The following is an 18276-nucleotide window of genomic DNA, read 5'->3' on the forward strand; positions in this document are numbered from 1 at the left end:
AAACTGGATTTTGACAGTCAAAGCATGGAGTTTAAATAACCAAAGCAGATTAAGGTATTGACCAGATGTCAAAAGCATAATTATTTTTCACAATGTCCAGGGCAACAGTAGATTGGCAATTAACTTACCAAAGCCAAGTGAACTCCTCTCTCTAAGCTCTGCTTAACAGTGATAGTCCGGTACGGTGTCTCATAAAGCTAATAAAATCCTTCAAGGAATTTCATAGCAATATCCCTCTATCACAATCTTAACTACCCAGTAGCTGCCAGGGAGAGTCATCAGGCTTGGTGACATGGTTCCCCCTACAGGGAGGGGAGGAAATGATACAGGAGTTTGGCTGCAATGAAATGTTAATTTTATCTTGTGGTAGTTGAAGAAAACACATTCATATTTACCTGAGTGACAACACAATAAAATATTTCATGCTTAGATTACTAAAAGGGTGATGGCGAATAACTGACCCATAAGTAACCCTCCTAAGCAAAAACATGTTTTAATCAAAGGCTTTATTGATACCAATTAATGTTTTATTTTCTCATTGAAATTAAAGACTAGATTGTTTGGGACAGTTAAGCAAACCTTTTTAGATTCTTTTATCTTTCCATATTTTGAGTGAACGACTGTCAAATAGTGAAAAAATGACAATTTAGGACTTGTAATTGAGCATTAGAGTTTATTGTTGCAAGTTAATCTAGTACATATATTTTCAGTTTTACACAGTGTTGGGTGTAATGCATTAGTAATTAATGTAATTACTTTTCCCTTGAAAAAGTAAAGGATTACTTTCAGTTACTTTTAAATGTTACGGTTACTTTTGATGGCATTTCTTTAAATACTAGGCTACTAGAAAAATTCTTCATAAAACAATGGATTAACATCATAATTTAACATCTAACGTGAAAATGTATGTTTTATTTTTTTTTTTATGTAACCTTCTGCCTTTATATGCTTTGCTCAGTTCTAGAATAATTCATGAAATTTTTTATGTGACCCTTGACCACAAAACCAGTCGTAAGGGTCAGTTTTTGGAAATTGAGATTTATACATCACATGAAAGCTGAATAAATACGCATTCCATTGATGTATAATTTGTTAAATATGACAATATGTGGCTGAAATACAACTGTTTGAATATCTGGAATCTGAGGGTGCAAAAAAAATCTAAATATTGAGATTGAGAAATAAGAAATTAAGTCCTTAGCAATGCATATTACTAATCAAAAGTTAAGTTTTGATATATTTACGGTAGGACATTTACAGAATAGCTTCATGGAACATGATCTATACTGAATATCCTAATGATTTTTGGTATAAAAGAAAAATCGATCATTTTGACCCACATGTACACATATAACCCCTCGCCACTTATGACTGGTTTTGTGGTCCAGGGTCACATATTAAAAGTAATGCAATACTTTTTAGAGAAAGTAATTTGTACATTTATCTAATTACACTGTTGAATAGCTAATAAGTAGCTTGAAATTAATTCCTTTTTTTTTTAGATAGATGCAGCTAAATTACCTATGAAAATCAATTCCTTCATATTAACAATAATCTCTTTGTTGTCTGTATTGTCACAGTATGTAATTATGGAAGTGATATCAGGTGTTTGAATGAAGTTAAATCACTTCTGTGCTATAACATGGAATATTTATGCCCTAAATGAAACTTTTTTGCTCATTTGCTACATCAAATAATGACTCAGCGATGAGTCAACAGCGATTAAAATAAACTGTAGACTGTTTCCAGACATGACAGGGTGGCATACATGTTTTTCTTCAAACCAGCAATCTTTAATCACATCCTTCAATCACAGACGACTCGCTTTAACCAGTCGGTGGTTTCATAACAGCGTGGTTAGCCAATGTTTCCTGCCCTTCAAGGTCATTTCCGGCAGACTCTTGCTTTAAGTTTGTTTTTAACTGCCACTTTGGAGTCTCTCAGTGCAGGCAATTATAATGGCTGACATCCAAAAGGTTCATTTTATAATTTCATGGGAAGGAAGAGGTGCAATAAGTTCATCTTTAAGTACCTGCAATAAATCAGATTTGCTGATGTCCAAGTTTCAGCAGAGTAGATTATGGTTTACATTTGGATGTAGCATATCAATCACAGCAGGAAATCTGATATATTAATTTCATTAAGCTGCCCGTAAGATGCCAAGCCCTGGGTTCATGAGAGGACATGTGGGATTGGCTGGAAACTCATCCCAGTGAAACTGAATGTATTTGATTCTTACCACAAGCTAGAGGCTATGAGAAGTAATGACAAGTGTTTTTAAGGTCCCCAGCAAGAACACCAATACATTCTAACCGCTGTCAGGCGGAGATGAACATCGCTTTTGATAAAGGACACCTTGGGGGTCCTCAGGATGATAAGAGATTTTTGCACATCTATATGTGGTGTGATGCACAGCACAAGGGAGAAGATTACAGAAATGACCTGGGAAATGGAATATACGAGGGATGATTTTTTAAATCTTTTGTGTTATTTTTTGTGCTCTATACAGCGAGAAAAAGATAAAAAAAAAACTTGAATACAGAAATAAATGGACATGATAGGGCGATTATAAAGTCTTCTGCTATTACTGTATGTGTTGATTAAAATGTCAAGCCTATTTGCATAATATAACATTCCCTAAATCCTCACGGAGGAGTGATAGATTTCTGTTAGCTGGTGAATTAAGTCGGTGAGATGTGCATATATTCCTTGAGAATATGAGGATAAATGATGTTTCTCTAAATATTAATATAATTATACATTTAATGTGACTTATTTGGAGCTTAAAAATGGAGCTCTCTCTTGAAACCATTTGATAAACACAAGCTGAGGACTCCGACTTGTTTATTAATAAATTATATTATGGCAGCCGTGAACACTACTGAGGACAGTGTGACATATTATGTAAATTACAGCTGACCTGTCTATGATGAGTGGTCTAAATTAGTCATTTCCAAAATAAGGAGGCAAACAGTCTGAGCCTCTGATGTTTTGGGAAAATATTCATGTGTGCCTCACATTCTGGAAATAGAACTCAAGTAATAAAGCCAACTACAAATCAACAAAATGCATCCGCAGTTAAACAGTAATATAGCACTTCCAAATCTGGTCTTTTGTGCTAAATCAGGAACAGGCTGAGATCCGTTCTGGAAGTTCAAATTGAAGTTCCTATTATATCTGAACCATGGCAGTTAACCCTATAGGTTGCCTCAAGAAGTCTCAAGTTAATATTAAATTACCCCATCACAGCAAGGCTCAAAATTCATGTCATTGCTAAAAACTGCCCAGCATATATCATTTTTATGCCATTACACTGCTCTGTGAAATAGTCAACCTAGATTAACCAATTATATTTGAGTAAAAGTATTAATTTCTTAAAAAAAAAAATTAAAATTAACAGTAGTGTATGTTGTTACAAAATATTTATATTTTTGAATAAATTCTCTTCTTTTTTTACATTTTATTCATAAAATAATCCTAAAAAAAATATCACAGGTTCCAAAAAAAAAAAAAAAACATTAAGCAGCACAAGTGTTTCCAACATGAACAAATCAGCATATTAGAATGATTTCTGAAGGATCGTGTCACAGTGAAGAATAGTAATGGCTGATGAAAATTCAGCTATCACAGGAATAAATTGTGTTAAACAGTGTTGGGTGTAACTAGTTACTAAGTAATTAGTTACAGTAATTTAATTACTTTTCCCTTGAAAAGGTAAAGTAAGGGATTACTCTTTTTTTCTGTAATTTAATTACAGTTACTTCTTATGTAATTGAACTTGATACTGTATATAGACTGTAGAGCATTTATATACAATACAATACAATAGTGGATTTAACACCACAATTTAAAGTCTAACCTTAAAATGCATGCGTTTTATGTACCCTTCTAACTTTAAATACATTGGTGAGTTAATAAGAATATTGGTAACACTTTAGTGTCCAATTCTCACTATTAACTAGTTGGTTATTAGTATACTGTTATATTGGCCTGTTTAGTAATACTTAAAAAGCGCATATTAATGTCTTATTCTGCAGGACCTTATTCTAAATCCTTAATCCAACTCAATTCCTTCCCAATTCTTAAATTTAACAACTACTTTACTAAGTAATAATAAGCAGTAATTAGGAGTATATTGAGGCAAAAGTCATAGTTAATAGTGAGAATTGGACTCTAATCTAAAGTGTGACCAGAATAATGTATTTATTTGAAAGAATTAAAAGTACGGTTTCAAGTCTTTCTTTGTATCAATAACTTGTTGCGGTTGATATAGGATTTAGAAAGTAATTAGTAATAAGTAATTAAATACTTTTTGGAGAGAGTAATTTGTAGAGTAATCTAATTACACTGTTAAAGATGTAATTAGTAACTAGTAATTAATTACTTTTTTAGAGTAACTTACCCAACACTGGTGTTAAAGTATATAATAATGATAGTAATAATAATAATAATAATTTTTTAAATAAAAAAATTAAAACATTGTTTTAAATTGTAATAATATTTCACAATATTACTGTTTTTTTTACTGTTTTTATTTTTATGTTCAAATAAATGCAGCCTTGACGAGCATAAAATAATTCTTTAAAAATTATAAATACTAATATATTACACTGAACTGTTTTTGTCCCTACTCGACTGTGCTAGTTTCATGTCTTTCATATCACTGTGCAGTCTCTTCCTTCTTACCTTAATAATTTAAACTCAATTCAGTATTTAATGCCCGTTTATTTATATATTTGGTAAGTAGCTATATAATAATTGAGATAATGTGCAGAGAGCCAATCATTATGCTTCAGTCAACCCCACTGGGTGATTGTGAAAACTTCCCTTTCAAGTTTTATAGTAATACAAATTTTAGGAAATGTTCATACTCTTTAATTCTTTAATGCGGAATACAACTGCACTTTCTTTTACCCTGGTTGTTTTGCCAAAATGTTTCATTTGACAATATTAAGTTAGAATTCATTTTTATTTTGTAAATAACGCAGAAGTTTTGCAGACTGTTCAACTTGTGTTACAATATATCATGCGTTTAACCAGAAAAACAACAAGCGTCAAAAAAGAACACTTGAGTTAATCACTGTTCATTTGTGCAGTCAGCTGTCTGATTTAACTTCAGTCAGTTCTCTGGCCCATTGGCTACAGTTCTCTGTTGTGTGTTGTTTATCCACTTACAAATTATAGCCAGAGCCCACATGACAAAGTTAATTTGTCCTGCAATTATTTTGAAGATTTATTTCCATTTGTTTTTAATAAACACTTTAATATGTACATATTGTGCATATGCAGTTGAAAGGACAGATATTTTAGGAAGGGTAGTAGAAGTTTTAGTGCTTTGTCAAGCCGAGTATGTCTTTGAAAGCATTCATTGCCATGTCAAGCTCCAGATTCAGCAGGAAATAATGTTAGGGACAGGCGATACTTTCATTTGACATAAAAGAACTAGATTGTGTATGCTTTCTTCTTGTTGCCTGCTGACAGATTTTCACATATATGTGCTCTAGAATTTTTCAAACTACAAGTGGCTACTCCCTGTCTGCAGAGGCACTGCCACCTGTCCACTTGACTTAGTCCCTCTCTGACCCCAGTACACGCTAACCCAGAAATCTGCCACCAGGTTTATATGCATTTCCCATTTACTACCAGCATGCACTTTCGTCCCTGTAGTGGAAAGTTAATAATGGAAAGCTATAAAGCAAGAACCAAGGCCAGGTCTATGAAAAATAAAACACTTTTATGCCTTTTCTTTTATTTATTTCTTGCATTTGGTGACATTTATTTGAAAATGCCTCAGAGTAACATTTTGTACTGATTTTGGAAATGCTTTTAGTGTTGGTGAAAATTCAACAATCCTTACTGGTTGGAGGGATTTTTTATGATCATGGTTTATGGCCAACTTCAAATATTTACAGGGAAAGTTATTGCACAGCACTGACATTTGCAAGCAGGTTTACTAGCTATTATGAGCAAATGTTACTTGTTTTCACATTTAAGTGTTTAGAACCTTTGCCCTTGTGGGGTCACATACAACATAATAGTAGCTATAAGATAAATTTGAAGAAATATGGCTTGATACAATTTTATCAACAGTAAATTTGTGGCAGTGGATACATTTATTTCACTCTTTTTTTATTAGTGATGGCAGTCAATGATGGCAAATTACAGACAATGAAATGCAATGATCAAATGACAAAACAAGTAGCATAAATGCTTTGAAACAAACTAAATATTGTACTTGAAGTCAAACATGTGCAGCTGACATTAATAAATGTAAATGCCAAGCTGAGGTTTTCAATTATGTTTACATTTATAAATTAAAGATGAGTCAGAGGAGTCTTCCAGATGTCACACAGATATTTCACTCTGAAAAATGAAAAAGCAGAGATTAAAGTATTGCTTAAGGATACAATAAATATTATACTTTTCCTAACCAGCAGAATGTTTAAATGGTTGATAAAAAAAATATATATATATAATAATAATTAAGTAAAGACATTTTTATATTCTTCTATATTTTTAAATTCTTTGTGATTTCTATAAATATTAAGCAAAAATATTAAGCAGCATTGTTTTCAGCTTTGATCATAAGAAAAGTTACTTGAGCAGCAAATCGGCATATTAATATGATTTCTGAAGATTCATGTTACACTGAAGACTGCAATAATGGCTACTGAAAATCTGGCTTTGCACCACATGAATAAATTAGATTTTAAAAAAATATATTAAAATAGAAACCAGTTACTGTAAATTTGAATAATATTTTACAATTTTACTGTTTGATTATATTTTTGATCAAATAAACGCAGGTAAGTTTCTTTTACAAACATTGTATTACCAAACAGTACAGTATATGCATATTTAATTTACATTCATGCAGAAACTTATAGATATACAGTAGTAGCTCAACATAAATGTACACTTACATGTACACAAAGTCAAACTACAGCTGGTGTTTTCTCACATATTCTTACAACATACCTAAGATTGTCAGCTGTGTGCTGCACTCAGCACGGCCTAAAGAGTTTTCTGCCACTGCTTTGTATTCTCCGTTGTCTTTGGCACCAACTCTCAAGATGAGCATGGAACAGACGCCACAGGTGTTAGTGATGTAGTAGTTGGTGTCAGTGTTGAGGCTGATGTTGTTGCGGTACCAGGTGACGTGAGGTATGGGGTCGCCTCTCACTGCACAGCTCATGTAGCACTCGTATTTCTCCGGGGTAGTGTGTGTCTTCAGGGGAACCGTGAAAATGGGAGCAGAGTCAAAGTTGCAAGGTTTGGATGGGGCTAAGCTGAGGCTGAACTTTTCTGCAGGAGATAAGAAAGTGTGCTAAATGGAACAAAGAATTTCAAGGAGCAGATTTAATATTTTTTATCGAGAGTGGACCAAGAGGTGGAAGTACCAGCAAGCTTACCTTTCTTCCTTACAATGCCCCATGTCAGGGACTCAGATGGTTCTGAGAGGCCTATGTCATTTTTGGCATACACGCGGAAGTTATATTCCCTTCCTGGCATGATGCTGACTGCTGTGAAGTTGTTGTTGAACAAGCGGTCAGCGACTGTATGCCAGGTGCGTTTGACGGAGTCCCGTTTTGTCACCATATAGTGCAAGTGATTATCTCGTTTTTCATCAGGAGATGGTTTCCAAGAAACTGTCAATGTGCCAGGGACATTTTCTTCCAGCTCCACTGGGCCAGGTGGCTTTGGATCATCTGCAAACATGCCAGGTATCCACACAATCCATAATTTTCCTCAATATTATCTTAGAGATTTTGCCAAGTAGGATGTGTTCCGTGATAAACAAGTTTTTTGTCCTGGAACAGGTAATAACCACTGAAATCAGAGTGAAATGGTTGATAAATTGCTGAAGACTCAGCACTAAGTCTAACCCTAAAATAGGATTGGCTGATGATGCTCCAGGACGAACGAGTGTGTTTATCTGGAAACACATTCTGCGTGCAAAACCACAAATTAGATTTCAGGCTTGATGTGCTTGGCTCTCTCACCCGTCACTCTGATCTCAACACTGAACGTCTCCTGACCCACTATGTTCTTGACTATGATGGTGTAGATCCCACTGTCAGAACGCTCGGCACTGGGAATCAGGAGCTGGGACATCCCATCAGTATTGCTCACGGTTACATGTTTGGACACAGGCATTCCATCTTTCAGCCAGATTATAGTTGGCATTGGGGATGCCTGGATATGAGAGTTAATATTTTATTAACATAAGCAGATAAGACATCTGAGGATAGGAAAATGCCTGTTTAGTAAATACTACCATTTCGTTCTATAGCATTGGTATACCTCAAAGTTTATGTTGACCCGAGCTGAATGTTCAGCTCTCACGACCATAAAGCTCTTCATTTTGCGATTGGTGAAATTTGGCCTCACTGAATAAAGAGATTTGAGCAGTAGCAAATCAATTTTGATGACAATATTTAAAGTTTAAAAATAGAAATGAAAACTACCTTAAAGTTGATTATTAAATATTTAAAACAAATGCAGCAATATGTCAAAGTTTGGACACATGCACATTTTTATTAGTATGATTTTCCAAAACTTTTGATTAATATTAAAGTCTACCATGAAACTTGGGGCTTCTCTCAATCAACTTTATGAGGGGCATCATAGGATGTTTTTAAACATAATTAAAAAGTTCACATGTATACTAATCACTTATTAGCTAACATAATTTAAAAATGCAGGTACAGTTTGTACTTGTTTACAAATATAAAAAAGGATAAAAATAAGTCTTTAAATTGCTTTGGAAAAAAGCCTTTGCAAAATGTATAAATGTAATTTAAATTTTAAATTTGGGGATGTGTCCAAACTTTTGACTGGCAGTGTACACATTCTAAAAATATATTCATATTATACCAGGTGGAGGCATGGCAATGATGTAGTTGTCCAGATCTTGAGGTTCCCCATCACCTCCTTCATTGGTTGCAACCACTCGGACCCAGTACATAGCCATAGACTTGAGGCCAAGAATTGTATAGGAAGTAGTAATGAGTGGGTTTGAGTTGCATCGGCCCCATTCTGTGTTCTCAGCTGGCCTTAATTCCACAAAATAACCTTTAGCTTCATCCTGGACACCTTCCTCCTCCTTCGGTTTAGTCCAACTCAAAGACAAAGAGGTATAGGTGGAATCTGTGACTTTCAGGTCAATGACTTTACCAGGGGGTTCTGAAATCCCAAATTGAAGCACAAAAAGGTCAAGGTGGGTCAGTTGTTGAATTATAATTTTTTTCTTGTTCCTTTGTGCTTTATTCCAGCAGATTTTGAACATCTGGCATCTTGTATCATAAAAATGCTTATAAAATGTGTTAATGTGATAAATATTTGAGTGTTGTTGACTTACTTTTTGGATCTCTGGCTATCACAAATTCAGAGGGTGTGCTTGGTTCTCCAGCACCAGAGAAGTTGATGGCTGACACACGGAATTCATATTCCATTCCTTCAACAACATCTTTCACATCATACTGTTTGCCTAGGAGATGACAATGAGATAAATAGGTGTAAGCAAAAGCCTAGCATGTTTTAAAGACCTCACTAAAAGGCAGTTCAAAAAGTATATTAGAACTATGAGAGCTATGAAACGTAAAGAAAACCTTTAATTGGCTCATCAGGGGGGTTCACTTGACCCCATATGTTGCTGCCCCGTTTGCGTTTCTCCATATTGTAGCCAACAATATTGGTTCCACCGGTGTTGGTGGGAGGTAACCATGTCAAGGTGATGCAGTTCTTGAAGGCACTGACCACTTTAGGTGTAGATGGTGGTCCAGGATATGCTGGAACAAATCATGACGGTTTATATGATAATGAGTGTTTGCTTACATTATCAGTGACATTGTAATGCTATTTAAGATCTAAACCCATGTGACCTCACCTTTGGTGCCAGCCTGGATGTCATTTGTCTCAAAAACATCACTGATGCCCTCTGCAGTCACAGCCCTGATGCGATAGGAGTACCTCTTTCCATGGTCCACGTCAGTGTCCTTGTAATGGGGCTCTGCAGGGATATTTCCAATCTTTGTCCAGGTGTTGCGTCCAATCTGGTTGCGCTCAATATTGTAATTTTTTATAGGAGAACCACCATCGTCCTTTGGGGACCTCCACTTGAACTCCACACAAGATGCTGAGGCTTCTAATACTTCAACAGGTCCCATTGGGTTGGTGGGTTTGTCTGAATTATATAAAAATATATTGGGTTCTCGATGGTCTTTGTACAATGTGACGTATATAAATGTTTTGTGGCATATGAATTGGATTATGTTTGTAAATTCCATTGGGGACATGTTATATATATATATATTTTTTTTCTTTACTATCTATTTAATTACATGTGAATGTTACATGGCTTTTCATTTACTAACCTAGAACGATGAGTCTCGAAAGGACCTCAATGGTTCCAAACTCATTTTTGAGCTTCAACTTTATTTCTCCACTGTCTTTGCGTTGACATTTCACAAGTAGAAGGCGGCTGTGACTATTTGACTTCTCAATCCTGATGTGATTATCCTCAAGCATCTCTTCACCCTCATTGTACCACTGCACTTTCATTGGCTCACGACCTACAAAGTCCAATTTGAAAGTTGCATTTTGGCCAACCTTGATTATCACAGGCTCAGAGAATTTAGCCAAGTCATCTTGATTCATCCTTGGTGGGTCTGAAACACAATATACATTAGATTGTTTTTAACTGATTTTCTGACTTGCTGCAGCTCTCTATTTTGTTCATGTAATGTTAATTACCTTCCACGACCAACATCGCCTCAGTTTTACGTCCATCAGCCTCAAAGCGATACTTTCCACTGTCGTCCTCTGTGCAGTTTGATACAATTAATTTATGGACTGCTCCATCTTTGACGATCGTTAGGTCATCTGTGGATGTAATCTATAAAGATTAAATTAATAATGTTTATTTATTCAGGTATTATTAATTATTAGACTGGGACTTTGAGCTTCAAAGTCCCTGTGCATACCTCTTTTCCATCCTTATACCAAATGCCATCGCACTTTTCACTGCTGAGTTTGCACACCATTTCAGCTGACTGACCAATGATGGCATGAACATCTGACAGTCCACTGGTGAAGTGAACTCCTGGATCTGAACAACAGGTATATTGACAACAGTTTAAAGGTTATATTAAACTTAAATCATCATAACAAATTATGCATTGGCAAGATCTACAGAAAATAAGGCTGGGGAAAAAAAGGTTGTCACATATGCATATTTTTCTGCTTATGCAGATGGAACACTGTCTTAAAATACTCTGAAAGTGTTTCCAGCATTACTATTCAGTGCGAAAAATGCTGTGTGACCAGAGACATCTCTAGCAAATAACTTTTTCTATTTAGTGAACAAAAAGCATACAGCATGAAGCTTAACCTTCAAGCTATTGATATATTTAAGCTGGTTATTTTTAGTGAATCATAAACATACTGCATGACCGACTGTGTTTTATTGTGTAGTTAAACATACACAGAGTCAGAAGAATCAGCTAATGGAAGTGGTAAATCAGTATAGTAATCTTACCGATAATGGTGTCTGGGACCAAGGGCCCAGTTCTCACTCTCTTCCTTGGCTCATCAATGGGTGCCTCTTCCTCTGGTGGTGGTGGAGCAGCAGCTTCCTCTGGTTCTGGTTTTTCCTCTTCCACCTCTGGCTCAGGTTCTGGCTCTTCTGCTAAGCCTTCAGAGTCCGTCTTGGGTTCTGGTTTAGGCTTGGGTTTGGGTTCAGGTTTAGCCTTTGGTTTTGGCGGTTCTGGTGCAGCAGTTCCTTCCTCTGCTGGCTTCTCTTCTTCTTTGGCAGCAGCCTCTTCAGCCTGAATCCGTTTCAGCTGCTCCATCCTCTCCTCACGCTCCCTCTGCAGCTTCTCCTGCTGCTCTGCCGCGATCCTGACCAGATCTGCGCCTCCACCTCCCGCTTGAGTGGTTTTGCGTGCTCCCTTCTTGCCCCTCTGGTTCGGATCTTGGTCAGCTGTTCCAAGGGCAGACCAACATAGGAATGAGGTGTTAATATTCTGGTCATTGAGTGGAAAACTTGCTGGATGTCTACATGACACTGCACACGTATGGCCTGCTCTCAATGATACGATGGACATAAATGGCCAAGCAATCAGTGCAAGCAATCAGTATTCTTTTGTGTTCCTTATTGATTTAAGATTTAAAACGTTTGATTGAAATTGTCAATTTTGTGGTTTCAGATTGAATTACTTATAAGTACTTGTGAAGTCGGTCCGTACAGAAACTGTGTAATTGCAGCAATCAATGTTCATTTAATTGTTCATTCATTAGAATAATTTAAACTTTTGACTGTGAACAAAAATATTCTAAGTTTCAATTTATTAATCAAATTTGCTCTGAATCAATAAAGTAATCATTTAAATGTGTCAATTGCGATGATAAAAGTTTATGAATTTTTCTCACATGGCTTTTACTGTATATGCAAGGATCAGCACACTTTAACATGTTTATCAATTGATCTACTAAATATGGGTGATATCTGAATTTGATCGTACCCTCTACTATCAGCCAGGCGTTACAAGACTTCATTCCAGCCACAGCTGCATAGATGCCTTTGTCCACTTGCATACAGTCCTTCACCACCAGTCTATGGATTAGCATGTCCTCAGAGACAGAGATGTCATACTTTTCACCCTGTTCCAGGGCAACGTTCTTGCCTTGCCAAGAGATCTTAGGGAGTGGAGCAGATAAGACACACTCAAACACGGCATCCTCTCTTTCCACAGCCTTCACTTCCTGAATCTTTACCAAGAAGTCTACCGCTGGAACTGTAGAGGTAGAGACAAGAACAAAAGCATGCTTTAACATAAAACTGTGCTATGTGATAGCATAAATACTTTTTATTCAAGTCAAAGAAATATGTTAATAGTACTAAATAAATAACAACTTTCAATTGTTTTCCTACAATTAAAGACATAATTCGTTCAGAAATGAAAATTCATGTTCACACTCATGTTGTTCTATCTCGTTGCATTCTCGTCTGTGAAACACAAAATGAGACATTTTGCATGAATCTCCATGCCAAGTACAGAAATTTTAATTACTGTTGGTTTATATTGTTTCCCTTTATTTTAATGTTTTGAATTTGAAACCAAGTGCAGATGATATTTGAAATTATTGTGGTGATATCAGTGTATTATTACTTAAGCTTCAGGTTGTTCTACAAATAAATCATGTCTTATACACTTTGCTTGTACCGGGTTGGACCCCCTTTTTGCTTTCAGAACTGCCTTAATTCTTTGTGGCATAGATTCAACAAGGTGTTGGAAACATCCCTCAGAGCTTTTGGTCCATATTGACATGATATGACATCATGCAGTTGCTGCAGATTTGTTGGCTGCACATCCATGATGCGAATCTCCACCACATCCCAAAGGCGCTCTATTGGATTGAGATCTGGTGACTGTGGAGGCCATTTGAGTGAAGTGAACTCATTGTCATTTTCAAGAAACCAGTCTGAGATGATTTGAGCTTTGTGACATGGTGCATTATCCTGCTGGAATTAGCCATCAGAAGATGGGTACACTGTAGTCATAAAGGGATGGACATGGTCAGCAACAAATACTCAGGTAGGCTGTGGTGTTTAAACAATGCTCAATTGGTACTAAGGGGCCTAAAGTGTGCTAAGAAAATATCCCCACACCATTACACCACCACCACCAGCCTGAACTGTTGAGACAAGGCAGGATGGATCCATGCTTTCATGTTCTTTACGCCAAATTCTGACCCTACCATCTGAATGTCGCAGCAGAAATCGAGACTCATCAGACCATGCAACGTTTTTCCAATTTTCTATTGTCCAATTTTGGTGAGCTTATGCGAATTGTAGCCTCCGTTTCCTGTTCTTAGCTGACAGGAGCGGCGCCCGGTCTGGTCTTCTGCTGCTGTAGCCCATCTGTTTCAAGGTTTGACGTGTTGTGCGATCAGAGATGGTATTCTGCATACCTTGGTTGTAACGAGTGGTTATTTGAGTTACTGTTGCCTTTCTATCATCTCTAACCAGTCTGCCCATTCTCCTCTGACCTCTGACATCAACAAGGCATTTTCGTCTGCACAACTGCCGCTCACCGGATATTTTCTCTTTTTTGGACCATTCTCTGTAAACCCTAGAGATGGTTGTGCGAGAAAATCCCAGTAGAGCAGCAGGTTTTGAAATACTCAGACCAGCCCGTCTGGCACCAACAACCATTCCACGTTCAAAGTCACTTAAATCCCCTTTCTTCCCCATTCTCATGCTCGGTTTGAACTTCAGTAAGTTGTCTTCACCACATCTAGATGCCTAAATGCATTGAGTTGCTGCCATGTGATTGACTGATTAGCAATTTGTGTTACCAAGCAATTGAACAGGTGTACCTAATAAAGTGGCCGTTGAGTGTATATGTCATATATCGCTATCCACTTAAATTGAATGGAAAGTTCAATAATTCTCAAAATTATTGTTTCACAGAAGAAAAAAATTCCTAAAGATGATGGAAAAATATGAAGTTGAGTAAGTGGAAGTCATGGCCTAATGGTTAGAGAGTCGGACTCGTAATCCAAAGGTTGCGGGTTCGAGTCTCGGGCCGGCAGGGATTGTAGGTGGGGGGAGTGAATGTCCAGCGCTCTCTCCACCCTCAATACCACGACTGAGGTGCCCTTGAGCAAGGCACCGAACCCCCAACTGCTCCCCGGGCGCTGCAGCATAAAATGGCTGCCCACTGCTCCGGGTGTGTGTTCACGGTGTGTGTGTGTGTTCACTGCTGTGTGTGTGCACGTTGGATGGATTAAATGCAGAGCACAAATTCCGAGTATGGGTTACAGGCTGAATGTCACTTCACTTCACTTCAAATGCGGACAGAATTTTTGTCAGTCCTTTTAATTTAATAAAATTTAATGGATAGATATAGCTTAGTGCTCACTTTTAAAGTCAGTGGAGAAGACATTGACCCCCTCAATATCGACTTGATACAATCCAGCATCTTCTGCATTCAGACCATGTACGCTAAAGATGAATTTCCTGCCGACTTGACGCAGCGAATGCTTCTCATCTGTATCAAAGGTAAATGGAACCAAAACACCATCCTGTGAAAAAAAAAAAAAAAAAAAAAAAAAAAGTGGATATGTTTTGTAAATTGATTTAATTTTATTTTTTTAACCGCAAAATTAAGTCATCAAAAATATGTGTATTGCTTAACCTTGAAGAGGAAGATTTTGGAATTGGGATCTTTGAGATCCATCTCAAATTCAAATTCGGCACATCCAGGTGTCTTGATTTCAATATGTCTCAGGTTGCTCAGGTGTTCAATGTACTGTTGGAGGAAAAGCAAGTTAAAAATATACTTTCGAATCTTTGAAAAGACACCTTAGAGGCTAGATTTACAGAGGCATTTAGCACATGCACTTCTTGAGCAAAAATAGTAATAGAGACCAGTGAGGTATTTCACACATCACATTCATTTCCAGTGCCAGTGTATTTATAGGTTGAGAACTATGACATTTATTATTTAGCTTGATGGATTTGGTTAAGCTTTAGCAAGTACAGTATAGTACAGTAATGATTTTTCACTGTTATTTGAAATGCACCTGCGACTGCTGCTCCTCTATTTCCTTTTTCTTCTCGTTCAGTTTCTTCAACATCCAGCGGAAGTCAGTCACCCCGTATTCAGCGCAGATGCGCTCGTAATCTTTCTTATTGGCGCTCAGCAACAGTTCCCAAAATTTCTCATCAACTTCTCCATCTTTCCTCTCCTCCTTTTTTTCGGCTCTGCAAAAGCACAATACACCATAAACACCCCTTCCCAGGACGTCCAGGGTCAGGCTAGACACATGCAGCTGCTTTTACATTTCAAAAAACAGATAAACAGGCCATTCAGAATGCAAATTGTGCTTGAACCATCATTGGTATGATCAGCAAGATCTTACCGGGTTCTCAGGGTCTTTTTTAAATCGGCTGCTGCTTTCTCTCGTTGCTCTGAAAAAAAAAAATTGTGCTATTTATCTTTATTCTGGAGGAGAGGTTGCATTTAAAATATTTAGTTGTTTATTGCTTTAGTGATTCACTCAGGACTTGAATGCAAACAGACCTAATCGTGCTTCCTGCATTGCTTTGCTCTTCTTGAACCCAACTGGAAAAAAAAAAGAATAGTTTTTTTGTCAAGCACAGCCGAGTCAGGTAATTGATTCACTTGTTCTATTTGTACTTTCTGCTTACCACAAATTTGTAGAGGTTTTGCACTGACCTTCAATCACGTTGAGTGTGACGGTGACTATAGCACGTCCATATTCATTACTTGCATAACATTTGTATGTGTCTGCTTGATCAACTCCAACATTGGGCATCTATCGGGCAACACAATTAGTTGTTTTATTAATACAGTGGTACACTAATACTCTATTACTATTAATACTAGAACAATAGCAGATGCAAGTAAGTGCTGTTCCTTTAAAAATGTAAGATTATGTTAGAATTAGAAACAACACAGGAATAAAAGTAGATTTTTAATGAAAAATTAATGCTATTAAACAAGTTGCAGACAATACAGCACCTGTAAATGATGTTCTCCTAAGACTGGATCAAATGAAGCAACATATCTTTCAGGATCAGATAGATCTCCATTGTTTCGAGCCCATGACACGGTTGGTGTTGGATCTCCTGTGATGATAGCTTTGAAAACTGCAAGCTTTCCTATGAGGAGGGTTTAACAAAGTCAGTTGAGTACTTCTAAAAAACACTGTGATTATGTCTTTTCTTTGAGCATTAAAGATGCTTTGAGCTGCTGTACTGTACCTTCCTGAATAGTCAAGGCAATGGGTTTGCGGGAGAAGTCGGGATGACTTTTTCCTGCTGGGATTTCCTGCACAAACTGTGTGATCATTACCCCTGGGACTTTAGATCGCTTCCTAATGGCCACTGAGGGATGAAAATAAATTTTTAAAAGCTGTGATACTTTATACATGAAATCAATGGATTTTGAAAAGGTTCACGGTGAATGTTTTTTTTTGTTTGTTTTGTTTTACTGAAAATGTGTGTATAGATGAATATCTACCTTGCCCAGGAGCAGTGGGTTCTTCATCCTTACTTTTTGTAAATTTCATCTTGGCATGTGGGATTCAGAGAACTCTGTTCTGTGGGATGAATAACATTAGTTATCAAAAAAATCATTACAGCTATGAAGTTTTAGCTGTTTTGCAGGAATACGCAGTTCACCCAAAATCATTTATAAAATGAAAATTCTGTCATTATTTACTCATCCTTATATTCTTCTAAATCTGTATGAGTTTCTTGAGCACCTCACTGTGTCTATGGTGCTCAAGTTCAGCTCATTGGAGTTCAAGATTATCAATAAATAATAAATGTAGTTTTGGTCTCCTTATAAATTGCACGGATTACTTATGTGAAATTAATTTTGAGAATTTCTGAGTTCCACAGGAAATAAAAAAAAAGAAGTTTTGAAGGATCCAGTAATGTAAATAATGACAGATGTTTCATTTTTGTATTGTATTGTATTTTGTATTATATTTTTATTTATAAAGCACATTTCAATACAACCGAGGTTGCCCAAAGTGCTGTACATTAATAGAAGAAAAAAAAATAAAAAATGGGCAAAGGAATCAACCTCAACTTCAAATTTTTGGTATTATTTATTTTAATTTTTTGGAATTTAAAAATGGGATTTCTAGACATGAATTAACTTCTTATCTACTGTTCTTCAGGTGTATTTGATGATGCTGATGCAGTTAATCTTCCAAGTTTAGATTTTTGTGAAATTAAGGCAAAGTTCAAGAATTTGAAAGAAGTGCTATACATGGTTGTTATGAGGAAGCATAATGAATTTTTGACTCTGATCATGTCTGTCCCCTGAGGCAGGGAGCATGGAGCTTAGCAGCAGGGCTAAGCTAAGCGCTCCTGTCAGCTTTTCTCTACAGCAGCATGAACACTCCAGCTGTCTAGAATGTAATTCATTGGGCCAGTCACGGGAAGGAAAAAAAATCTGGCAACAGTGTCACTTACACCGATCCGCAACCTCGGGATTTAAGCAATATGTCTGCCACAGGAATGTAATGCTGACACATTTCGAGTAAACCTCATACCTCCTGAAGTCTCTATTAGATGGGTTTCATAGAATGAAGATAGAGACGATAATTGTGTCTGGAGGTGGTGTCTGTAAATTGTTAGCAAGACATTATGTTTTCTTTGGATTAGAACTAGGGCTTTTATTAAGGCAGGGAGGGTTTCTAAAGCTTCTAAAAGCCTCAGTAATTTTGTTT

General features: G+C 36.7%; 1 protein-coding gene across 1 annotated transcript; it reads right to left on the bottom strand.

The window, feature by feature from the left end:
• Positions 1-210: 210 nt before the first annotated feature.
• Positions 211-17103, bottom strand: LOC306879686 (immunoglobulin-like and fibronectin type III domain-containing protein 1; the record flags this gene model as incomplete). The annotated part of the gene is made up of 22 exons (XM_079432830.1): positions 211-302; positions 6979-7305; positions 7413-7709; positions 8004-8196; positions 8305-8390; positions 8878-9186; positions 9362-9490; positions 9612-9791; positions 9890-10186; positions 10377-10670; positions 10756-10897; positions 10986-11110; positions 11540-11983; positions 12525-12797; positions 14928-15090; positions 15204-15317; positions 15592-15772; positions 16092-16133; positions 16220-16347; positions 16554-16693; positions 16796-16918; positions 17055-17103. The coding sequence occupies 22 exons, from the start codon at positions 17101-17103 to the stop codon at positions 211-213; spliced, it is 4128 nt and encodes a 1375-aa protein (XP_079288956.1).
• Positions 17104-18276: the final 1173 nt, after the last annotated feature.

This window comes from Barbus barbus, assembly GCF_936440315.1.
Source record: "Barbus barbus genome assembly, chromosome: 13".
Taxonomy (NCBI): Eukaryota; Metazoa; Chordata; class Actinopteri; order Cypriniformes; family Cyprinidae; genus Barbus; species Barbus barbus.